Genomic DNA, 26,722 nt, shown 5'->3' with positions numbered 1-26,722 from the left:
CACCTACCTCACAAGATGTCTGTTGTGGGGGGGGGAGGGTAGTCACTTTGAGATTCCTTTGGGTAGTAAAAAGCCCCCCCCCATTTTTCTCTTCTCTTTTCTAGGGAAACAGACAGCAGTCTTAATGTGAGTTATAGAGAAGCAGTGCTATCATTTAGTTGTTTTTTGCCACTGTTAGGGCTGCAATGCAAAGACTACTAGGCAACAATCCATCCATTCCAATGCTATCTCAGTAAAAAAAGAAAAGGTCCACTTTGCAGTACATTGTGGAAGTATCAACAGATGGTATGTAACAGCCCAACAGATCTCTTCAGGTGATGATTTTACCCAAATATTACATTGGTAGCCACCATTCTCACAGAAGAAATGGTAACCCAGTGAAGGGGGCCCTCCCAGACATTGTCAAAACACAACCCTGATAAGTCTCCAGTGTCTCTTCATATACCATCATTTGATATAATCTTTATAGATGAATTCTTCTCTAATCCTTGTATCTAATGCCTGAAGCCTGTTATCGGCTCACTATCAAGCAATTTTGTTGATGATCACTTTTGATTAATTCTCAAAAGCCCATACATCAGGGGTAGTCAAACTGCAGCCCTCCAGATGTCCATGGACTACAATTCCCATGAGCCCCTGCCAGCGTTATTTAAGCATTTATACTCCATCTTTCCTCGGGGTTCAAGGTAGCTTACAATCTGGAATATTTTGACTCACTTTAGGATGGGACATGAATATGAGTTTTGGTGCTGCAAAATACAGTCGTAACAGCAACAATCCTGAAAAGGGCAGACTTTAAACTTCACTCATGCAACACACCATTCTAGCATGAAATCAATAAACCAGGAGTTGAGCTAGATTTTGGATGACCATTAATAATTTGTGAGTACTTTGACAGTATTCCTTGGGCAGAAACTTGTTTGGTGTAGTGGTTAGGTGTAGTGGTTAGGAGCCAGTTTGGTGTAGTGGTTAGGAGTGCAGACTTCTAATCTGGCATGCCGGGTTCGATTCTGCACTCCCCCACATGCAGCCAGCTGGGTGACCTTGGGCATGGATGAAACTGTTCTGACTGGGCAGTGATATCAGGGCTCTCTCAGCCTCATCCTCCTCACAGGGTGTCTGTTGTGGGGAGAAGAAAGGGAAGGCGACTGTAAGCCACTTTGAGCCTCCTTCGGGTAGAGACAAGTGGCATATAAGAACCAACTCTTTTTCTCTTCTTCTTCACTTTGACTTGGCAAGTAAAAAACAAAATATTGCTGTGTCAGAAGTGAATCCTTTCTTGATCGCATATAAAAACATTGACTGGTCATTATGATTTCTTTCCTGGCCTGATCTTGATGTGGGGATCTGATCAAAATATGATCCAGTGGCACAGATAACTATATCTGTCTACAAGTTACTACACATCTCCATCTATTTATCCCTTCTAAGGAGCTATCAACCACCAGAAGGTAAGGCCAGTGTGAAAGGGGTCTGTTATCTTAACTGAATCCAACCCCATAGCTTAAAGTCAAACTGTCCCGTTCTTTCTGATTGCTTGTTGTGACACAAACAGAATATGGGGCAGATGTAGAAATGATTGGATTAAGGAAATGTGCGCACACATATAAGAGAAAAAAGGTTACTTGGAGCTCAAAAGAGTTTAGCCCAAATCCCTGTTCCCCAGTATATTACATCAATGCCTTCTAAGTTTACTGTTCAGATCTCTTTCTCTAAGTATACAGGTTTTGTTTCAGCATTCTTGCCTTGAATTGCTGACATCCATGGCAACCAAGGATTTCTGATCTAAGCTCTCAGCAGAAAATCACCAGTTATAGAAGACTGAATTTTGAACAACAACTGATAATAAAAATAACTCAAACAATACTCCTTGTGTCTCACAAGGCAAGAGACTATCAAATACTAACATCAGCAGGTATCCAGCACACCAGATACTATGCTCCCAGGTGGAAGAGAAGGTAGCAACCGCTGAGGCCTTGGTGCACTCTCTACATGCTGATATTGGCCTGAAGGGTTCCAGTGAGAGGGGAAATGCATAAACATCCTGGGAACTGGTCCTATTGAGAAAAAAAATGGCAAGTGTGCAAGAGATCCAATGAGGGCCTTGCTGTAATGCTGACACTATATGTTTAGATATAGCCAGGTTTTTTTTTTTTTAAATCAGTCCTGCCCAATTCTCCTCTTTCCAACAAGCCCAATTTCACATGACTTTTGTCTGTGCAGGTCTCATCCAGAATAATTCATTCCATTTTCAACAGCTGAAAAGCTTGCTCAGTCCAACCGTATGCATTATCAGATTTCCATGTGTTGTTTGTTCAGGAACTGCTGAACTTCCTGACCTTGAATCGGCTTCATGGTTCTATTTTTCTTTATCCCTGTTAATACAATTAAGTAACCTCTTAGTGCCATCAGGAAGAGTAATAATCTCTGGGGCCAGAATACTGAAGAAGAGGATGGCTTTTAAAATCACTTATTTATCCTGAGGAAAGGGTGGTATTATGTTAACTCTACTTTGTAAGCTGTCCCTCTTGGAGGGAGATCTGTACTACAAATAGTATATTTTCCTCTGTGTTTGTACGGTAAAACTTTTAATGTTCGAAAGGATTTGAATTTGAGTCTAACATGTTCTTATCTATCAGATGAGCTTGTTTTCTGTCCCTACATGAACAAATTCTGATTGGCTTCTGTTAAAAGGAGATATAGCCAAAGTTTATTGAAACTTTGGTTTCCTCATTAAGGATGCCCATTCATATATTTCCTTATCTGTACTTTCTAGATATATTTGAGTTTCCAGATGGTATCTGGGATTTCCCAAGATATCAGGGAATGAGTCCCAAAAAATCCCAGAAATATTCAAGAGTAGGTATGTGTGATTTAGCTCAGTCCAAAAAGTACTCAAATCAATGTTGATTTTGAATTTTTTTGACTAATCTGCTACAAATTAACCTTCCCTAAGAGTTAAACTGCCCAAATCACCCAAATTGCCAAACCACAATTCAGGCATGATTCAGCCATGTGGATATTGGGCCGTTTAAAGGGACCAACATTTTATTTTCTGTTTATTCTGTGGTCGGGGGTGAGGTGGGGTGTTGAGGTCAAGGCAACACATTTTCAGTGTAGCATCAGAAGAACCCCCCAAGTTGCAAAAAGATTCGACCACAGGTTCCAATTCTACAAGCACCCAAAGAAGGTGACGCCATCCAGCCTCCATTGTTTCCAGTGGTGGGATTAGAATAGAGCAGCTTTCTTTCTCATCTTTGGAAACAATGGAAGCCAGATAGGACTGCCCTTTTATTAGTACCCCTGTCCATTATTCAAAGGACACAAGAAAAAACATAGCAGTCCGTAAGAATTAAAACAGAGGAAAGGGGGGGGGGGATTCAAAGTAGAGTTGGGTGACATTTACCTATTCCAGAAGAGTTGTAGATCAAAGGGGACTGACACAAAGGCAGGGTTGGGAGCCAGCAAAAAGCACAGATGTGCTGATTACTGAACATACCATAATGGGGCTGAAAGCTTATTTTTATAGCAAAGATATAGCCTAAGTCCAAGGGCTACATTCTGGGGGCCCAAACAATACCTTGATTGGTTAGTTCCTGAGAACTGGAGGTTTCCCAAGAGAAGACAGTATCAGTTAAGAACTGAGAAATAGTTATGAAATAGTGTGGCTAAATGTTTGTGTATGCTAATAGACCCAAGGTATTCAAAAGGGGGAAGAGGATATCGACACTAGGAAGGAGTAACTGAGAAATTGTTTGATGGCCTATTAATGAAGATGTGTTGGGAGGTGTGCATGTGAAAGCCTTATGATCACCCTAATCTCCCAGAAGATACTGCTTGTCCTAGGATGTGCCATCGTGTTTGGCTCAGGCTCCAGTTTCTGAGCTCAGAGATGCCGGATTGTACTATAGTTTTATTTCTATGAGGCTATGAGGGATGAGAGAGAGGTGTGTCACACTGGTATCCAATAAAAGATCTTCCAAAAGACTGATTTTGTGATACTGCATTATATTAAAAACTCCACTTTGTAATCCTGGGTGAAAATGAATTTGGGTTGTTGTCCTCTTGGAAGTCCACTAAGAATGCAGATGGCCAGTAATACTATACTGGTATATCACACTCCTGACTTGGTTCTGCACAGACTGCCTGGCAACATGTGCTCTCAGTAAACTTCTTAGTTCATCTCAGACACAAACCTTATTCCAAGATGGTGGTATCTAACAGAGCAACACCCAGCTATGTGTTGTGTGCAATACAGCAAATACTTCTTGAGACTGTGACTTCTCCAAATACTGAAAAGCAAAAAAAAATTAAAAACAAAAGTTTTGGTGTTGAGTGCAATTCACATAAGAAGAGGTCTTTAGTTAAGACAGAGAGATATAGTCAAAACATGATTTTTTGTAGATGAATACTAAGGATAATATAAGAGCCTCTTGTGGCGCAGAGTGGTAAGGCAGCCGCCTGAAAGCTTTGCCCATGAGGCTGGGAGTTCGATCCCAGCAGCCGGCTCAAGGTTGACTCAGCCTTCCATCCTTCCGAGGTCGGTAAAATGAGTACCCAGCTTGCTGCTGGGGGGTAAACGGTCATGACTGGGGAAGGCACTGGCAAACCACCCCGTATTGAGTCTGCCATGAAAACGCTAGAGGGCGTCACCCCAAGGGTCAGACATGACTCGGTGCTTGCACAGGAGATACCTTTACCTTTACCTTTAGTAAGGATAAAGAGGGTTGACTTTTTTTAAAGCCATCACCCACATCTCATATTTGAAAAGGACATGCATGAAGCATACATTGTGCCAGCAATGGTCAGTCATATTGCTATTCTTTTTAATGGCATACAGCCTTTAGTGGGCAGTGTAATTTTCTATTTGCACAGATTTTGTAGGGAACTATTATACCATGATGACATAAATCTCTAATAGCATGCTGTCAGCTTTCAAATAAATGTGGCACATAAAGCAGAAAGACAAGCGCACAGTAAAGACTCAACATTTAAGCATCTCTTCTGTGCCTGTTCTTCTGAGTCCAGTAGATAATTTCAAATGTCAGCTTCCCACAGTGACTACTGCTCCTTTTGATCAAAATGTCTAATAACACAATATTCCTGATATCTCTAATAGCACCATGTTTTTGATATCTTAATTACAATGTCTGCAAATATGCCTTGTATTGAGTAAGTAGGGGAAAGGATATCTCCAGTAAAAGGTCAAAAAATCTTGACTAATAAGGACCAATTATGCACGGGGCAGGAACACCAGGATAGTGGCAGTAAGGCAGCCCCGATTATGCACGACACTGCCACCATCCCAGTCCTGGTCTGGCACAGTGCCCCAGAAAACCCACAGCAAGGGAATGTGAAATTTTCCACATTCCCTGGGATGCCGCAGGCACAAGCAGGGCTAGGTCAGACCAGTGCCGTGTACAACGGGCAGAGCCAGGCCATTCAGCCTGGACGTTCCCCCAACATATGGTGTCTCTGCAGGGACACCACACACCCCTGTCAGCTCCATGGAGCCGCAGAGCTGGCCGGCAAGTCCCCCCACCCACACCTTGGTGGGAGAGCAGTCTGCCACTCCCCGCCATTGTGTGGTGGGGGCCCCATTCCCCCTACTATCCCCTGATGTTGCCACTGCCAGGCAGTGTGCTGGGCTTTCCAGCCCTGAGGTTTTGCACGCCCTATGCCGGGGCAGTCCACATACTCTGGGGGATACCCTTCTCCTGTGAGTAAACAGGAGGTGCCAGGGCATGCTGCCCTGGCACAATGCCCGGCAGTAGCCCAGCATGGCTGCTGCCATGCATAATGGGTCAAGGAGGAATAAAAGCTTTTCCAAAGTCAGTGGTTCTAAGGCAAGACTGGTCAAGACTATACAACTCCGTACAGCTGGATTTTCCAGGATGGCTAAGAACAGGCTTCCCTAGAGCACATGTGATGAACAATTTGGCGCCACATGTAGAAGTGCCACTACAATCAACTGAAGCAGAAGAGTAGTATGCAGTAGAAAAAAATGTCAAGATCAGTAGAGTTGTGTTATTAGATCAGTGAGTCACAGACAGTCTGAAGAGAGAGGATTCACAGGAGACAAGGCTCAAGAGGGACAAGAGGAGCAGACTGGGTAATAATTGTACTCTATGTAAGGCCTGATGTTTTTGATGATTAAACATACATTTATGAGTGGCCTTTAAAGATTCACCTCACTGCAGGTAAGTTTAGGCTTTTAAATATATATATATATATTGGTTGGCTGCAGAAACTGGTAGTATCCTCACTCACTATGCTAGAGCAAATCTATTTCTGAGGCATGAAGTGAAGGAGAATCTGCTTAAAACCTCCCAAAGAAGGAGAATCTACCCCTTCCCAAGAAAGCCCATTACACTGAGGAACCGCTCTGTCAGCAGCTTCTTCTGGATGTTCAGCTGAATTTTTTTTAAATTCAATACAGTCAATATCTGAAAACATTGTTTACAAGCTGGCAGAGTTACTTATAGATATCATTGGATGTTCTTCCTGTCTTTTTCCCCCTACTGTTGTGTAGATGATATTCTCCCCACTTTTGCCATGCTTACTTTCTGGTTTAATGTGTGGAATCTATAAATTACTTTTAGAATTGGAACAGTTTCCCTCAGACTTTAGTTTGCAGCTTCCCTCCTTCGTATGCTATAGAGATGCATATGCATATTAATTAAAGCATACACACATTTTAAAAAATGTCCACAAAAACATAAGAACTGCAAATGCTATTTCATCTTCAAATGTTTTCACGTTCACCACTGTGAGGACCTTATTTGGAAGGAAACGTGGCACAAGTATTTTTTAAAAAAATAAATAAATAAAAGACAGCTTATCCCTCAGTTTGTACAATATCACCAAAGATGTTGGAATGTGGACTGTCAACATAGTTCAAAAAGTAGTTTGTGGGAGTAATCCGGAACAGCTCTATTCAAATATCAATTTCATTTTGTTCCATAGGACTGTCTTTTTCAGGAAGAGATTCTGAGGACTGCAGCCAATATGTGTGTCTTCATGCTGTTGATTTCATGCTGCTTTCTCTGTTGTTTTTATCATCTTGAAGTGATTTTTGTAAGACTAGGAGCCAAGCCCATTGCATTCAGGAATACAGCGAGTGCTAGATTAGGGGGGTCGAGTGGAATAACTCTGTGGATGGCCTCCCCCTCCCCCCAAGACCTGGAAAGGCTGCAGGCAGCTGTTATGGAACTCACCAGCAGAGGCAGCTCTCATGCAGCAGGTATCTGCAGCCTCCAAGCCTCAGAGGAAAGTGGAAGGAGGAGGGGGTAGTCAAGAGTGGGGGGCGGAAGGCAATTGGCTGGCCATTGGACAGACAGGCAAGCTGATTGGAAGAGGAAGCACTCGGGAGGGGGGCAGCTGCCCTGAGTGGGTGTTAAGCGTTGAGTGGCACTTAAGACATGCTCCTCTTCCAAGGCCTTACCAGAAATATTAAGTGGAACAGATGCCTTGCAGGTTTTTTTTTAAGTTGTCTAATACTTTTTAAATTCCTTCCTACTTCCAAGTAGTTCAGCATGACATACATAGTTCCCCTTCCCCTATTTTAATCTTGAAAACAACTCTGAAGTCAGTGAAAGAAAGAATAAATGGTCTTCCAACAATATATATAATACTGTGTGGACTGAAATGTTCATTTTTCAGCTCCTTGTCCAACACTGTTAGACAATCCTAGCTGAGAAGGTAAAGGGTTTTAAACCCTATGGTCACTTCACAGTTCAACCTTCACTCAGACTTCAATCAGGTTATTTCTCTGGAGTTGAACAATGCACAGAAGCTTCTAATTTCCAAGACATCCTTCACTGTAGTGGCCAAAGCCTCTAATTTATCATCAACAGAATAATCATGGTGAAAGAACTAGCATTCAAAACCATTACTGCAGTTATGAAGCTAGAGAGATCAGAGGGCAATTATAAGACCTTAACATACGCAGCATCAATCAGATCAATATGCATTTAGAAGGGAGGGGGGAAAAAAACCTTTAAATTACTGACTGGTACATTAGTGTTAATTACGAACTGTACTCCTAACACAGCTACAAAATGAGTCAAAGACACTTTTTGTGAGATCAGTGTCAGAATAACTTTAGAAAATACCAAACAATCTGGAATGTTTATCACTAGTAGGACGAGTCAATGGCGCCATTCTGCTACTAGTGAAGTTTCTCTCCAGTGCCAGGGGCTAACCACTGCCTCATCATGCCCTTTTGCTGGTGGAAGGGCTTCCTAACCCAGGGGGATAGCCCTAGCATTAACAGAATGGGTATTTGAGATGCAAACCATTGTTCTTGCATTCACCGTTGGCAATGGGAAAAAAAATCAGTAAGGATTTCTCTGGAGTTGTAGTATGCAAACAGAGAAAACAAAAATATAGGGTATTGTTTATACTCTGTAGGGGGAAAGAAAAGTTAATTATGAATGGCAGACAATCTCTGGTGAAGGTTTCAGTTCCACTGATTTAAAATGCAATTAGAAGGGACGTTTTATTAATGAGGAAGCTCCTCGGTTACTACTGCAATATGTAAAAGGAGGACTAATATAAATGATTACAGAACAGAGTGATTAAAAGGGAAAGAATGCATTTGGAAAACTCCATATGCATCTATACATAAATGATTGCACCATTAACATTTTATACCCTACTATGCACTATATTTAACCCTCGAGAGAAATGAAGTACAGTCCATTAGAATGTACTCAACCAGAAAAGAGTCATTCAATATACTGAAAACTGCAGAAGCATAAATTATGCCTCTCGTTAGGGAGTTTTACCCTGCATACCGAGCTTCTACCCTCCTATTTCATTTGAGAGAATTTGCAGCTTTTAAACGTGGCAGCTCCCTCTGTGAAGATATTTGTTTTCAAGGCATGAGAGAAAAGAGCTCTGCCTTATGTTCGTTGCGTCAGAGCCTGATTGATGGATGAACAGAGAGATGGATGGCACGGCATCTTCTCCCTCCCCCTTTCTGCCCAACACCTGAGGCATAAGGCTCCTTGTGAATTCATCCAATTGAGTGAATTATGAAGAAGCCAAGGTCAGTGTTACAGTCAAATCAGACGTACTGTAAGTCTATATGTTGCCTTATAAGAAGAAAAAAAGATACACAGATATTAAAGGAACACCAGTGTGTGAGATGCTTTAATCCAAAGATTACTGGCATTAGTAGTGTTAGACACCTATGCCAGTTTAGGAAACACACTAAAATTCAAAATTCCAACTTTACTTGCAAGGAGACATGCAGCTTAAATCTGTTGCTATAATCCAGGCCTCAGCAGAGTTAGACCTCTTTTGAACGCACTGTACTCAATGAATTTAGAAGAGTCTCACTCTGTTGAAGAGTGCATTGCACGTTGTGTGAAAAATAAAGAATTATCGAGATATTTTTCAAGTAGTATTATAAGTAGAGTTCTACTATTCAAAATAAGAGTTCTGCTATTCAAAATACTATTCATATGCTGGCTCCTTTGTATTTTCTATTGAAGTCTGCCTTATTTTTTTTTTAATCTGTTTCTCATATGTCCTTTGAAGAAATTGAGGTTCCTACTTTGATTCTGGTGAGATTTCTTTGGCCAAGACTACAACAGGTGTCATACAGGAAGGCGGAGTTACCCTTTTTGCAATATCTTGAAAATTACTGGTGTTTAGTGTGAGTTTACAGAAGTCAGACTTGAAAATCCTCTTGAAATAAAATTCTATTTTCCAGGATTTGATCTCCAGCCCTGACACATCAAGAGGACCAACCACACAAATTATCTGTCTTGCATGGATGCATACAGGAGGGTTTGAGAATGTAGGTTCTAGAAATACATCCTGAAAGCCTCTTTGCTTTCAACATTGTGGTAGATTACCTTGTTTGTGGCTATTTTGAGATGCCTGGACTCTGCACCAATACCTACATGTAGAATGAAAATAATACAGGTAATTACTGTGGCTGCACTTCAAGACTACAGTTACTTTAGGGATCAATTTGCACTAACTTGAGGAGTCACTGTCACCCAGTTTACCCTCATCCTTGGCCTATAAAAACATAAGAGGTCCCCTGCTGGATCATACTACTTATCTATCTAGTCAAGCATTCTATTTCACATAGTGTCCAACCAGTTGCCCTGGAAGGCCAATAAACAGAGTTCAGAGGGCGGGAACCAACCTGAGATTGCTTCCTAGCACTGGCATTCAAACATTTTCTGCCTCTGGATTTGGATGTTTCCTTTAATCACCAACACAATCAGCATCCAGTGATATACATCCCCTCAACAAATCTATGTCCTGTCCTTTTTAAAGCTACCAATGTTTGTGGCAATTACTACATCCATTGGCAATGAACTTCACAATTTTAATTTCTGTCATTTCAAGCACCTTGGCCTTTTGTCAGTCTTCCATCAATTGCCTGTCAAATGCCAACTGTACTGAGTGCTCCAAGTGCTAGTATTATGGAGGAGGGAGGTTGTTTTTCCCCTCCTCTGCATAATTAAATACATTAAATAAATTTCAGTGGTGCCTAACTCTGAATCTGAGTGAAGAACATGGAAATCTGGGGCTGTGAAAGCACTAGCAGGACTGAGCATGGAATCAGTTGCATAGATGCAATGGCTGAGTAGTTAATGGACACAGACAACAATAGGTCTACATGTGCATTCCATTGTCCTTGACCCAGAAACTACAATTGGAACAGAATGCAGCTGCCCAGGTCCTCACAAAGACCCTATGGAGAACACATATTCAACCCATTCTCCAGAAGCTCCACGGGTTGCTGATTGAATTCTGGATCAGGTTGAAGGTGTTGGTTTTAACCTTTAAGGCCTTATGTGGTCTGGGACCTGCATACCTGAGGGATCGTCTCTCTATATACAGCCCATGAAGAGCCCTTTGCTTAGCTAATTCCATCTGTGGGTAATCCCCAGCCCAAAAGAGGTATACTTGGCCTCAACCAGAGTCAAGACTTTATGGCACTGGTGGAATGAGCTGCTGCTAGAGACCCAATCCCTTACAGAACTCTTGGAAGTTTTGAAAGGCCTCCAAAATGGCACCAGCAATTTGGTTGAGATGAAGGGACACACTTTTACCATCTATAAGAGCCCCCTGCTTAGTCCCACACCTAGGAGCTTGTCCAAGTTGCTTGCATCCACCTGAGCTAGGCCAAAGATTAGAATACAATCGGCTATGTGCCCGGTTCATTGGAGAATGATTTATGAATGGAGTGAATGGCTAGTAGGAGACCAAACAAATGTAACATAGGATTTACCTGTGACAGAAGGAAGACTAGGCATATGTGGTGTTGCCAGCCAGAAGAGATGTCAACACTGCATCAGTAGCCTAGTCATTCACTTGCTGCCTGCAGCTGACCAGTTGGGTCGGGGGAGGCAGCTGACAGCTCTACTAAGGAGACTTGTGGAGTAGGAATCTGAACAGACCTGCTTAGGATGGCACTGTTTGAAAACATTCAATTATTTTGTAAGAGGAGAACTTGGAGTATCATGCAGTTACTTGAGCGTGCAATATGTACCTCAGAATAAAACATACCTAAACATAACGAATATTGTTTGAGACCCATCAATTGCTTGAAGCCACCTACAATTTGAAACAAAGGGTAAAAACAACTGAAACAAAAAGATAAACTGATTCACATTTTATGGACGAACTATAAATTACATCGTTCAGGTGGGAACTGACCTCCAGACTACAGAGATCAGATCTCCTAGCAGCCAGGTTTTGTAGAATCACATCCCTATTGAGATCCTACTCCTCACCAGGCTCTCCCCCTAATTCCAGGAATTTCCCAAGCCTTCATTACCAGCTCCGCAAACTAGTCCTGTTCCTTTTCAATGGAATTTATGGCAGAATTCCAGGCATACTTGCTTAGAAGTGAGCCTGTCTCTGGACAATGGGACAAATAAGAGCTCATAGGATTGCAGACTTAAGAATGACTGATTTTTAGCCAAACTGGGACTACAGTCTCTCTCTTTGGTACACACAGTCTTTCTTTTTAATCATGTGTGTAGAGTAGCCACGAGCTGCTGCAATTATCTGTCAGCCTCAAATTTTAGTTCTTGAGCATTATCCAGGTCGCACCAGGAGGAGGCAAACTAGAATTGCGCCCAGACTATAGTCCTGAACTTGGCACCAAGATCTGCAAAAATCCTGCACTTGCAAAGGAAGGAAAGGTTGCAAGCATGGATAGAATCAGTTCCAACTGATATCCATAAGCTGATAAACACCAACAAGAGGCTCGCAGGATTTGACTTGCCACGTAAAGTATGGAAATTGGCTAACTGAATAGGCTTTGGCAGTTGTTCCAGCCTGTTGTTTAGATGGGACAAAATACCTCCAGCATGGGGCTTTCAAGGTAAATGGGAAGCAAAAGTGGTTTGCCATTATCTTCCTCTGCAGAGTGTTCCTTAGTGGTCTTACTCCCAAGTCCTCACCCTGCATAGCTTTCAAGATCTGATGAGATCAGGCTACACTGTCCTGTCTTCTCTCCCTCTTCGTCAGCAATAAATTGTATTAATTAATAAAAGTAATCAGAGATGAAATAATCTTTAAGTGTCCGGTAGTTTCATTAATAACCTGATTCTGTGCTTTAGTTTTTTCATCGTCAGAAAATGTTCATAATTTATACATTCCACAGGCTACTGTATGCAATTCAAAGTGCTATTCCCTGTCACAAAGATAGATCTAAACTAACTTGAAGTACCCATAATAAAAGTCACTTTGGGAAGAATTATGAACTCTGAAAAGGACAAATTAAAGTCTCTTGATTCTGGAAGCAGGGTTTAAAACTAAAGGAAGACTGATATTCTCTAGTTTCAGCTACAAGTTTTGTGAACTAAGCATTTTGGCAGATACTTTGGGAAACACACCAAAAATGTCAGGTAATCTGGGAATAGATTTCAGGGGGAGGGGAATAAACATGTTATCATCTATTGCTTGTCTGCCAAAGTAAGTAGTGTATTAAAGAGAAGGGAAGTAGTGTATTAAAGAGAAGGCAACCAGAGTGACATATCATAGTCATATTTAGACATTCACATTTACATACGTTGAACTATATAGATGGGAGAAGGTAAACCAGCATGGTATAATGGCTAACATTGATAAACTCTAATCTGGAGAACCAGGTTTGATTTCTTACTCCACCACATGAAGCCTGTTGGTTGACCTTAGCCAGTCACAGGTCTCTCAGAGCTCTTTCAGCTGCACCTACCTCACAAAGGACCTGTTGTATGGCGAGGAAGGGAAAGTAATTGTTAGCTGCTTTGAGATTCCTTAAGGTAGAAAAATTAGAGTATAAAAATCTATACTTCTTCTTATGCCCCTCAGTGTCCCCTTGAAGGGAAGTGTGTCCTCAAACATCCTTCTCCAGCACTGCCTCTACATTGCATCATGCTGCCCTGTAATCTCCTCATCTGGCTGGAATGTATGAATGGATGTCAAGTATATCCAAACTGACCGAACTGTGCTGTCTGTTCCCAAACATGCTTCTAGGAGCTGCCTGGATTTGATCATTGTGGCTCTACAGGGACTGACTAACCACTGACCTTTCCTCTTCCCACCCAAACAGTAATGCATACTTGCAAGACAATAGAGCTTCTATAAGTGTTACTAATTCCATCAAACCTAAAACATTTCCCTCCTCTCTTACCTCCAAAATCAGATAGTCACTAACATCCTGCCCCCCGAGCCAGCATCCTGTCCTAAAATCTCAGGCTCATTTGGGTAATGCATTCATGGGGTCCCCCTCTCCTCACCCCTCTTTTCTTGGGAGATTAATTAAGGATCTACCCAGGGCAATCACAGTTACTTGCTTTATTTATTTATTAGATTTTTATCCCAGCACTCTCTAGAGACTCATGGCCGGTTACAATATAAAGTCCCCATAAAACACAAAATCTCATCTAGTCCCATAACAATACCAACAGGACAATAAAAGCTATCTGAACCAAGACTGGCAGTGTACCCCTCCCCATTTCCCATAGCCATCCACTTCCGGGCAGGGTATGGTAGATGTTCTCACATAGCCTGAGGAAGGGACTTGTTATTCCTAGGCCTGTCCTCAGCCAAAAACCTGGTGGAAGAGCTCTGTTTTACAGGCCCTGCAGAACACTGATAGCTCCATCAGGGCCCTAAGCTCCCCTAGGAGCTCATTCTACCAGGTCAGGGCCAGGACCAAAAAGGTTTTGGCCCAGGTCAAGGCCAGGCATGCTTCCTTAGGGCCAGGGACCTCCAGTAGGTTAGCACTCACAGAGGGGAGAGCCCTGCAGGGGCATAAGGAGACTGGTGATCCCTCAGATAGGCAGGCCCAAGCCATGGATAGCCTTAAAGGTCAGCACCAATTCCTTAAACCTGATCCAGGTCAGAACTTTCCAGGCCAGAACTTTGAGAAACCTCTGGAGTTTCACCCAAGGTTATATCTCAAACCAGGCAAGACCATCACATGCCTTCCAGGTTCTTTATTATACACACATGATCACCTCAACTGCATTGTTTTAGGAGCTAAAGCACCCAACCTTAGCATAGGGATACAAATCTCCTATTTAAACTGGAACACCAGCAGACATCTGCGTGTGTATGCATTCTTGGATCCAATAAACACATCCTTACATGCTTGTAGACTACATCTTCTTTCCAGAGATGCTGGTTGTTTCTTCCATGGACTTCTTCACATCAATATAGTATCTATAGTTCCCCTCATACTCCCTCTCTACCCTTTCACCTCTGCTTTCATTAGCTTAAATGCTTAAATGCTTGTGCACGTGCTTCATTTATTTTGCATGCAAGTTGGTTAGTTACCTTTAAATTATTTCTCTTAATAAAAACACTTTCATTGTTTCAGCCTGGTCTTTCTGAGAGTTTCTAACGGAATAACCTTGGTATAAAATGTGGAAATCCCATGTTACCCCTCATGCTAGCTAAATTCCCCAACTGAATTTCTAATTTGGGTAATACCCAGAATTTGTCTTCAGTGAGGATCAAACTAAATAATTTCTTCCTTTTAAATCAGTCAGATTCATGCAGCTCAAAAGTCCAGAAAATAACTCATCACAGGAATGCTTTGGCTCAGGAAAACAACAAAAGGGGGAGGCAAAAGTCCTTCCTTTCCTATGAACTGTGATCCTGAATTGAATCTGGTCACCACACACTGTTAAAAAGCCATTTTCTGGAGCTGTTGTGGGCTGTGGGGAAAGCAAATTGGATCTGGGAAACCCAGACCTGACGTGTTAAAAATTGTATGAGTTCTACAAGTGTACACTTGCCTTTGTACTCTTGACTGGGGACACTGAAAAAGCAAGATTCCACTTAGGCGTACAAAGTCTATATATGTTCAAGTGTATCCACAAATGCCATACCAGGCATGCTGAAGAAGATATTTTGATATGCACAATGAAATCAGAGGCAGGGCCAGATGCCATAATCATACAGTGGGTATACAGAATTATACGAGTATAATTTTGAACATCTGGACAGAATGTTTAATCCTGGAAAATATTTTTGAATTTATCTGCCGTAGTTTTTTGTGCATCTTGTTTTATCCAAACCATGATTCAACAATTTATTTTATTTATTTATATTAGCTTTTATTAACCACCACTCCCAGACTCTGCTGGCTCATGGCAGTTTACAGTCAAATTCATAAAAATGAATGATGGTACAATCCAGTTCTATTACCTCCCCTCACCCCTCCATGCCTAATGACAGAAGCACACCACTGCCCTTGGGAAATGTGGGCCCTGCCCAGGTGTCCAGCACATAGGTCTTCTGCAAGGAGGGACCCAATCTTCATCAGCCGCACCTCAACCAAATACCTGGTGGAAAAGCTCTATCTTGCAAGCCCTGTGGAACTGTGACAGCTCTGACAGGGCCCTCAGCTCTTTTGGGAGCCCATTCCAGAAGGTTGAGGCTAGATCTGAAAAGGCCATGGCCGTGGTTGAGGCCAGGCACACCTTCCGGGGACCAGGGACAACTAGCAGATTCAAACCCACAGAGCAAAGAGCCCTGCAGGGGGCATAAGGAGATAAGTGGTCCCTCAGATATGCAGGACCCAGGCCATGGATGGCCTTAAAGGTAGGAACCAAAACCTTGAACCTGACCTGGAAGCTGATAGCTAGTGCAGCTGCCTCAGCACAGGCTAGATATGGGCCCCACAAGATGACCTCAAGAGGACCCTAGCAGCTGCATTTTGAACCAACTACAATTTCCAGGTCAAAGACAAAGGAAGTCCCACATAGATTGAGTTACAGAAGTCTAGACTGAATGTGTCTGTTGCATGGATCACTGTGACCAAGTGTTCTTTGAGCTGGTAGGGCACTAGTAGCTTACCTTGGCGCAGATGGAAAAACAGCCTTCCTCAATGATATATTTTATTTATTCATTATATTTATATACAGCCCTCCCTTGTAGCTAAGAGTGGTTTACACAGAACGTGGGAATCAGTACAGCGTAATATAATAACATCAATACAATTAAATACAACAATAATAGGAGTGATTTCATAAAAGTTCCAATAGTATTTTCATATAAAATGTCAACATTAAATTATGATAATGTTAACCTGTTGACTATTGGCCCATAGGTTGGTCAAGGTGGATTTCGTTCATAGGGAGGGGATTTCGGGGTGGGCCAACAGATGATGTTGGTTTGGTTGACCTCAGCCGAATGCCTGGCTAATGAGCTCCACTTTGCAGGTCGTGCAGAACTATGATAGCTCAGGCAAGGCCCTGATCTCTTCAGGGAGCTCATTCTATCAGATGAGGACCAGGATGAAGAAGGCTCTGGTCATGGTTGAAGTCAGATGTGCTTCTGTATAAGTCCCCTTGCTATATTTTATGCCAGCAGAGTATTATTATTTACCACACATTTCCTTCTTGTGTCTATTAATGGTGCCACATGAAAAATCTCAGGCAATGGTCCCTCCCTCATGGTCTCTGACTTTTCCTAGCATTTGAATCTGAACACTTGGTGCTATAAAACAGCAATGCTATAGCAGTACCTACAAGTATTGGATCATATCTAAGGATTGTACTAGGTACTGGTGAAAACATATTCCATTTTAAAATAGAAACTTGAAGTCTCTGATTTGGATTAGGGCTGCATTGTAAGGGCAAGAGAGTTAAATGGTTCATCCTTAACAAATAAATAATAAGCCGCTATTTAGCCCAAAGAGTTAACACATATGTTTTATTCTCACGGGTGAAAGGATCAGGCGTCGGAAATTACTGCATCTGAAAATTACTGCATGGGGAAAGGGTAATACCTCCCTTCTGATCCTCTGAAGACTCTTTTGTGGCTACCATTTCCAATAAAAACTTTAAATCCAGAACAGGATCTAAATGTACACAGGCTCTGCATTTATTTTGACAATCCAGCCTCTGACCTGCACATGATCATTGTCTTAAGTAAGCTGCAAAGTCATGTATTTCCATTTCCACAAACTGAAATATAAATTTTGTAGCGCTTGTGATACAAATACAGCATTCAGGATTGTGATACAAACGTGATGATTTTATGATTTTAAATTCTGTATTAATGAGCTTTATGTTGTTAACTGCCCCAAGTCTGCTCAAAGGGAGAGGTGGTCTACAAAGCAAACCAACCAACCAACCAACCAATACTGTTTCTTTTTATATATTGCCTTCAGTCCTTTCACATTGTCCATTTTCATCACCACTGAGTTCCATGGTTGATTTTCCAACTCCCCCCGCCCCGCCCTTTGACAGCATGTTATAGCAATTATATACAGCTGAAGCAAAAGTGACATTAAACTTTAATGATTTTAACTGGGGGGGGGGGAGACTGCTTACAAGAAAACTATATTGGCCTCCAAATAAGGACCTGAAGATTGGTTTCGCACAAGGGAAAAATGAAATTGAAACAGGGATTTTTGAATCAAACCCAGTAAGGATGGTTGCAAATGCAGTACTGCAGAAGCTGATGAGTTCTCAGCTTATACCTTAGACAGCTTTTGCTTGGGCTGGATAGGAAAATTGACTTTACTTTGGCTGTGTGCTACGGTACAATACAAACCCGGCATCCAGTTTTTCTCCCATCATTCTGCTGCACTTGTCAAAGGTTTTAAGGACTCGCATAAGTGTCATGCATACAAGAGTCTTTCAAAGCAGACTTCTTTCATTGCCTGACAGATTACTACGAACAAAAACAATCCCCAAAACTTACAACTTGCATGCCAACTGTTGTGTTACACTTTACAGAGAAAGCTAACCAACTTACCTCTAAACAAAGAGACAGGAAGAATTACTGTCACCCATACTCCCCCCACCACCAGCCAAGTAGTAAAAAAGCAGGTTGTTTCATGTGCATCTATTATACAATTGTGAAGATTGGAACATAGCAGTAAAGAAAATGGTTTCCCCTTATGTTATACTTATATAAATAGGTTGGGAAAAAGAAAATATGTGTTTTTTTCAGTATAGCAGACATGAAAACCTACACAACTTGTTCTTTCCCACTTTAGTATAATTAAGCCTTCAGAGAGAACCAGAAAATTTCAAGAAATAAAGCCTACAGAGATCAGTAGTAGCAGCTCCTGTTGCCACCTACTATATGAGATATAGATAATATTACTCTCCAATTCCACTGTTCATGTGCTGTTCACAATACAAAGCCAAAGTTATCTTTCTGGAACTGCCCTTGACTGAAGCAGTGTTGTTGAAAGAACAGCAGGCTCATGTAAACAGTAACATGGAAGAGCCATGGAAGCATTCTGGAAGAAGCAAATGTGGCAATACAGGATAGACATCTTGAAGTCACTTCATCTTCATAGGTAGTATATGGACTGTTATGCCTGGGGCCACCAAGAGAAGGATGTCAGCTTCTGAGTTGTGCAGAAGAGTACAGCAAGCAAAACTAGCACAAGAAGATCTGCGGGGCAGAAGGGTCCCCACTCTGACTAGAGATGTTATCTTTCCTAACATAGTCTTGCTGCCTGAAGATTGTTACTCATCATTAGTGGAACTACGAATGAGCAAAGATTGGGGGAAAGTAAATGTTGCCCAAGTACCTTGGACACGGATAGAGTCTTTTCCAGAGAGATATTTGGAAAGCACAGAAAGATATGCTGGACAAACATGGGCTGGGGAGGGGGGGAGATATTTAAAAGAAAGGGAATGTTTTTATCACAATCAAGTGGGGAGATTTACAAGGTTTTTGCCTATTTAAACCCTTGCATCACTTTTTTTCCCCCATGGATGATGTGTTGTGAGATGGGGAGGTCTATTCTCTACTAAATAATCTTTTACCAGTGATTCCCTCTACCCCCCATATCTTTACTAGTGTTTCACCCTACTCACTGAATCTTCTTTCCCCATACACATCATGGACTGGACAACTTCTGCTGCAAACTCCTCCTCCTAACTCTTGCTTAAAACTACCACAAAAATATTCCTAGGACAAAAAATAGTAGAGAGCAGTTTGTGTATATGGATGTGTGTGTCACATTTGTATCTTAGTCATAAATTTGCCTTGAGAGCTCAGAGTGGCATACATACTAGGGATGTATGTACCAAGGCAACTGGTCTATGAGATAGGCTAAACTGAGGGATGGTAGCCCAAGATAAGGCATGGAGCTTTATAGATAGATGAAGATTTCACTCATGATCAAGTAACAATACTCTAATCCAGGCTTTATCAACCAAGGTTTCATGAAAACCTGTGGTTTCTTGATGCCCCTGGTAGGGTTTCTGAAAGGGGTGGAGGTTAATTAATGTTTATGTATTTTAAAAATGTATTAAACATTGTTTGAGTGATATGAACATATATGGTCTCATCAACCTGCCTCCCAAAAAGGTCAATGGTGAGCCTAAGGGTGGGGTGGGAAGGTGAGGGTCCCTGGATGGGCATGTACACAGCTATGTGTCTCAATCGCATTCTGAACTATCATACCTCTTCTGGGGGTTTCTTGAAGCCCAGAAAATGTTTCAGGGGTTTCTCAATGGTAAAAAAAGTTGAGAAAGACTGCTCTAAACACTTAAAACTGTCCCTGATTTCCCTTCAAAAACAAGGTAATATACTACTTCCTACTGCCTCATTAGCCAGTTCTAGGTGCAAAAATATTCTTACTAAATAACCATAGATTTGTAAAAATGGACAAATACAGGGGAACAAATCGATAATTTTATATCACTACATATTCAGCATTTTAATTAAGAAATGTTATATCTTATTTCTACTAGCAGCTATGGGAACTTTAACATTTCCACATACGGATTAGCCAGTAGGCCATGGCTACATAATGATGCAATACACAATTTAAACAGCCATAATCATCCCCACTATGAAAAATAGAACAAATAATTTGTTGTGCTGTGTCTCGTTTGTGTTTTCTATTACAATCAGCCCTTGCATTTCTAGAATTTAACATTATATTTCATTCCAATAAATATACATTCAGACATACAGAGAAAGTACATGCAAATACCAGCATCTTCTGGAATGTCAACAGATGGAAAATTATCCGAGCATCATCCTTCCAAAATGTTGTTTTTCAAAATGCAGCATCATCGCTGCTACCATTCTTACGCAGATTAAGTTGGAGAATAAGATGCTTTTAATTACTTAATGACAGTTCCAGGCATCAGTGATCATGCAAATGCTCTTCATCTCGCCAATGATGCCAGCAATCTGCAAAGAGGCAGTTGCTGCCACTGTCACTGGGCTCGCTAAGTACATCAGTAACAAACACAAACTTCATGCAGCTTCTTAAGATCAGAGAGAGAAAAAAATGTCCCATGACCTAGTTCAGATTGAAATCTAGCCAGAGAATAAACCTACCACAGTAAATCTTGCTGAGGTTTAATATTTAAAGGTTGCAATCACTTTGTTTAGTCTAGTTAAGGGTATTGTAAGGACAGTCGTGGTGTACTAGGTCAATGGTGAATTTTGCCTAGTTGCGTTTACTAGAGATGAGTTCTTTCCTGTTCTCCTGATTTGAATAACTTGAACATGGTATTCCTAAATCAGAAATAGATTGTACTGGAAATGGTGTCATTGGGAACACAACAGTGTTCTCAAGACTCCACTTAACAAGTCCTCATCCTCCCTTTTCGTCATCTGCCCAAACTGATCTGGTTCAATACTGGTTCAATGGGGTTGGCAATGAACAATGAAGAGAGCAATAAACTAGAAAGGGGAGGCCATTGGATAGTCTTTCCAAACACCAGGTGGCACCTGGAGATCTACCACTATTATAGTACATCACCAGATGAACAAGATAGTTCCCCTGGAGAAAATGGCTACCTTGGGGGGGGGGGGAGACTATATAATTATACCCTGCTATGGTCTCTCCCCTCTCCAGGCTCCACCCCCAATATTTTCCAACCCAGATCTGGCAGTACTTTTCATGGAGTGGAACTAGAAAGTTACAGCATCAGTTCTCCAGTCACCAAGATCCCTGGGAAATGTAGATTTCCACAGATTCCACTAACTGAGACTGCTGGGTGAGAAATATGGCGATAGTCTAAATTAACTAGAAATGAGATCCACATTATGCAAGCCAGTAAAAATGCACCATATACCAACAACCTGGACTGGTATATTAACACTCTGGTCTACAAAGGCTTTCCCCTGCATTCTGTTTGATAGGGGTAGCCTTGTAAATTTAAAGTAGTGAGAGCAGTGATCTGTTCCCTTCATTGAAGGGGACAGCCTTATGAGCTGAGTACTGCAGCTCAGCTGAAGTTCAGGACTAGATTATGCCAAGGAATATATCAGCATGGTTGAATCCTCGAAAGGAAGAACAATGAGGATGTATCAAAGTAAAGTCAGAGTCCAGTAGCATCTTTAAGACCAACAAAGATTTATTCAAGGCATGAGCTTTCGAGTGCAAGCACTCTTCCTCAGACTAAGAACTGACCATCATAACAGTAGGAATATATAAGCAAAAGTTAATCCTGTTACATTAGTAAACTGTGTCACAGCATCCACGCACAGCCACATGATAATTCCCTGCCAAACCAGTCAATAAGACCCCTCGAACCCATCTGTAGTTCACAAAGACATATCAGAAATAAAACTATCAAAGCCAGTGACAAACTGGCTTTTAGTCTGACGAGTGCTTTCACTCGAAAGCTCACGCCTTGAATAAATCTCTGTTGGTCTTAAAGGTGCTACTGGACTCTGATTTAATGGAGCAACTTCAGACCAACACGGCTACTCATTTGGATGTATCAAAGTATTTGACATGCAGCACAGAGAAAAAAACACTGGATGTCTGTAAAGTGATGATAAATCAACACTGCGAGTTCATTACATTTTTCCTATTTACCCTTCAAAAAGATCAGAGTAACTTACATAACCCTCCCCTCTGTTTTTGACCCTTTCAATAACACTGTGAGGTTGGAAGCAAGAATCAGTAAGCTATTCAATGACTTTCCTGTATCTTTCCCCCACCCTGCAGTTCTATTCTGACTCTTTGACCAGTACATGGTACATTAAAAATAAAGTCAAATGCAATATTGAGAAAATGCATAATGCAAGCAATATTCACTGCAGCTCATATTTACCATTGTATCTGTCCCTCCCTTCCCAATTAAGCATTACATTAGAACTAAGACGTGAGAAAAGTGGGTGGTTTTGAACGAATCAACAAAGTAAACTGTAACAAGTCACCCAAACCAGATGGCATTCACCCAAGAGTTATTAAAGAAGTCAAGTGAAACTGTGGAATAAAAATATGTAACTCATTAAAATCAGCCTCCACACCAGATGACTGGAATGTGGCCAATATCAGAGCACAACAGAGGGAACTGAACAACTGTTAAGGGGAAGAATAACAATATTTTAACCTCTGCCTCATTGTATACAAAAGGGTTTCCTTGCCCCCTTACCCATAATAATATCTTCCCCTTCCATCCACATTCTGAAGTAATATAAAAGGAAGGAAGTAACATTTCTAAGGCATAGTTAGATCAGTGTTCATCTATGTTTACAGATAAAATATACATATAAAATATAAAGCATCTTGGATGCTAGTTTAGGATGCTTAGGGCTGATCCTGCGTTGAGCGGGGGGTTGGACTAGATGGCCTGTATGGCCCCTTCCAACTCTATGATTCTATGATTCTATGATATTGTTACATACAAATGTTTACATAGGAACACTATTAAGGCAGGGAATTATATTTATATTTCTTTCCAAAACAGGTCATTGAGCTTTATATTCATGTGTCTGGATCATCCACATTTATAAAGTGAAAGAGCAAAAAGATTAATTGTTTAAGGTAACTGATCCATGTGGATTGCTCAAAAGATAAAATAAACACTGAACAACAGCTATGTCATGATGTTTTCCTTTCTTCCAAGTGTGTTTCTTAAATCCATTAACTGTTGTAAGTAAAGTGGATAACTAGCTTCCCTTTCTTTCTTCTAGAATGTTGCATAAATCTAGAACAAGCACATCTTTATAGATGCACTGAGTGACTGATATTCTACTGTGACAAAGAAGATGTATATTTAATATGTCAGTGATTTTCAGACTGTGCCCTAGAGACAATGTATAAAGACAGTCAGTACATTCTCGTAGCATCTTGAATTCTTAGTACACTCTTGTAGCGCTGTTTTGTAGAAGTAGATTGGTAACCATGGGCAAGTAATTCAAAACTCATCAATGATCTGTCAGTGAAAAGATCATCACTTGCAGAAAAGCTTCTCAGTAGGATAACTTGCCCATGGAAGCCAATCAACTTCTACAAAACAGAGCTACAAGAGTGTACTGAGTGCCTTTATACATTGTCAGGTCATGCAAGGTAAAGACAATACTAAGCAGCTGTCAGGGAGCCTAGAAAGTCCCCAAGAATTTTCTACAACACATAGGATTGGCTTCAGCCAAGTTTTTCAGGTGGTGAAAAAAGGAATGGGCGGGCGGGTGAAGCTACACTGGGGGATCGTGAGATCTGCATGGACAAAGCCCATGTGGGATGGGATGCAGTAAGAAGATGCAGTTCAGTAGTGTCAAAGGGTCCAAGCCTGAACCCCATACATTTCCAGAGCTACTGTACACAATAAAACAATCCTTGTTATATATTAAAGGGAAGGAGAGGTTTTTGAATAATATTTCATATGTAGTTTTATCTGTAGGCAACATACAACTCTAAAATCATACAGCAAGGAAAACAAAAAAATCTAGCTTAACTATCTAAAACATTTGAAATATATATTAGATGCACCAAAGACAAAAGCTGTAGCTAAAGTACTCTCTACGGTTCAGTCCACTGCAATCTTAACATATCATAGTTCAGGCCTTTAATCCTTCAGAATCCAAGCTAGTTTTTCTCCAGCTTCTTAGCTCAATTATGTATTTTTGGCCAATCAGTCTTAGACGATAATAACAATCCATGTTTTTGATGGAACATTCTAAAAAAATTACCTCAACACTATTGATTCCCCCTGTTTCATCCTGTGGGCCGCAGGTTCTCATGATGAGGCAATTATCCCATTCCTAACAATGACCTTGAAGATAATAAGAGCCAAATATGCAAAGTTGCTCAATTAATAACACCTGCAAGATGGAATGAGCGGGTTATTGTACACATTAACCCTTGAGACGAATCAGAAGCGTTTTACCTCACAGGTAGTATTGAGCAGAAAAAGCTGGATAGATCTAGTCCATAAAGTTCTGAACTAGACATACAGATGTTCTTGATCAAACAGGGCAATGTGGAAAGTGCTCACAAAGATGTGGAGTTTTGAAGACATAAATATATAAATACAAAAGACATTTCTGGTTTCCCCAATGCACTGTGTTTAAGAAATTCAATTTTGGCTTGATTTGGTGCCTCTCACCTCTCAAATCTGTGAACAAGAAGCTTGCCTCCTGTACCAAACTGACCAATTCTTAAATGTAGACACTGAAAGATATGCAAGAACTGTATCATGTAAGTCTATATTTAAGAAACAACTTCTGCCTTATTTTACTTCACCACAGTGTAAGATTTTAACAGTAGAACACGAGACACCTAATACAATTTCTCTGTTTTGTCTTTCTTCTACAGAGCATAAATATTTTGTTTCTGAAAATGTCCATTGCAAGAGGTAATCATGAGAGAGAAACGATAAAGATACAGAAGAATTTTAAAAATAAAGAAAAATATAAAAACACATATACTCTTTCCATAGCTGTCCATTAAATACAGGATTATTCCTCACCTACCTGAGTCTCTGGAAATTTGCATGAAGGACTCCACACCTTTTTCTCCATAATTTCCTTCAGAAGCCAATGTGGAGACATAATTCCAACCCAACGCTTTAACTATGTCCACCATTGCTTGTGCCTGGAAGGAATCTGGAGGCACCACCCGTGAGAAGAAATCGTAACGCCTGTCATCACTTAATTCTGGTGCAGTTGAAGCATAACTGATTTGGGGGATCTGTAGGGAAAAAGAATAATTATTTGAAGTTATGAATTGATAAACTAAACACACACACACAACAATTAGCTTGAGCTGTAATACAATTAGCCTGCCCAATGCCCATCTGTTACTTCCCATTTCCATTGGTTCTTAAGTGAAAGTCAATGAAGCTATCTTTCAAATGACTTTCATTATCTGAATACTAATGGACCAATTAAAGTATTATCAGTCCCCCCACTCCAACTTTCATAGACCTCTGTAATGAAGGATATATTTAACATACTTGAAGTTAAGTGCGAACCATCCATTTATAAGTTTGTCCCGAAACAATGGGGAAGAGGTGACAGATGTGAAACTTGTGAAGATTACAGAGAAACGTGAACCATCACTTTGCTTCATCTTAAGGTAGTTCTAGTCTCCTCAGCAGTTGATTTCTCTCCAGTTCTTAAATATGCAGATCACATGTATAGAAGCACTTTCAGATACCTGAGCCAATAATGATTGTAGCTATTTGGTTACTAGCCTTTTTTTTGGGGGGGGGGGGGAGCTGTGGCTCAGTGGTAGAGCATCTCAACAGCATGCAGAAGGCTCCAGATTTGTCAATTTGAAAGAGGATGTGATATAAACAATCTGAGACCCTGGACAGCTGCTTCCAGTCAGAGTAGACAATACTGATGGTGATAGCTCAAGGATCTGACTCAACTATAAGGACAGGTTTGCATGCACTGCTTCCTTTGTAAACCCAAGAAACAAAAAAGTAGGTTTGCTTACAATTTATCCCCCATTGGAATTTGTTTTGGCTTATTATAGTTTGACATAGATATATTGCATCATTCTTCCCATTTGGATTTCCACTGGGATGGTGTAGTCTGATGCTTCTTTCATTTTACATCCTTTATTTCTCTTAAATGAGAAAGAGTGCATGCAATAATGCTGCCAAACCTCTAAGCAGAGCCTGGCTGTCTCCCAGAATTATAGTTTATCAACAGGCATGTGATATGAGTATTCATGGAGTGAAGGGTTGCTTTGAAGGGCAGAGTCTACCACACTGAGGTCTCTCGCTTCCCCAAATGCTGTTCTCCCCAGGCTCCATCCTCACACATCTCCATGAATTTCACAACACAGTGCTGGCAACACTAATATGCAAGTACACATATGCATCATGCAAAGCCAACTCTCAAACTGCAAATGTGCATTGATGAAATCTCAGTGCCAGAATGCAACCTGATCTGCTGTATGGTAAGCCTCACATTCACCAGAACCCTGAGACAAATCCTTAGTAATTTGTGCCCCCTACCACTCAAATACAGAAACATCTTTAGGATGCCAAAATATGGCCTGTGGGTGTTAAGG

General features: G+C 41.0%; 1 protein-coding gene across 4 annotated transcripts in view; it reads right to left on the bottom strand.

Annotated features, from left to right (window-relative positions):
- GRM7 (glutamate metabotropic receptor 7) overlaps positions 1-26,722 on the bottom strand; it is a 589,497-nt gene that overhangs the window by 355,630 nt on the left and 207,145 nt on the right. For all 4 annotated transcript variants that reach the window (XR_013228972.1, XM_077325254.1, XM_077325252.1 and 1 more), the window contains exon 2: positions 25,171-25,387. Coding sequence is in view for 3 of the 4 variants with exons in the window: in XM_077325254.1 (XP_077181369.1) it covers positions 25,171-25,387 (217 nt within the window). In the remaining variant the exon portion in view is untranslated. The remainder of the gene's footprint in view (positions 1-25,170; positions 25,388-26,722) is intronic.

This window comes from Paroedura picta, chromosome 3 (genome assembly GCF_049243985.1).
Source record: "Paroedura picta isolate Pp20150507F chromosome 3, Ppicta_v3.0, whole genome shotgun sequence".
Lineage (NCBI taxonomy): Eukaryota > Metazoa > Chordata > Lepidosauria > Squamata > Gekkonidae > Paroedura > Paroedura picta.
This window is presented reverse-complemented; position numbering and strand designations above follow the sequence as displayed.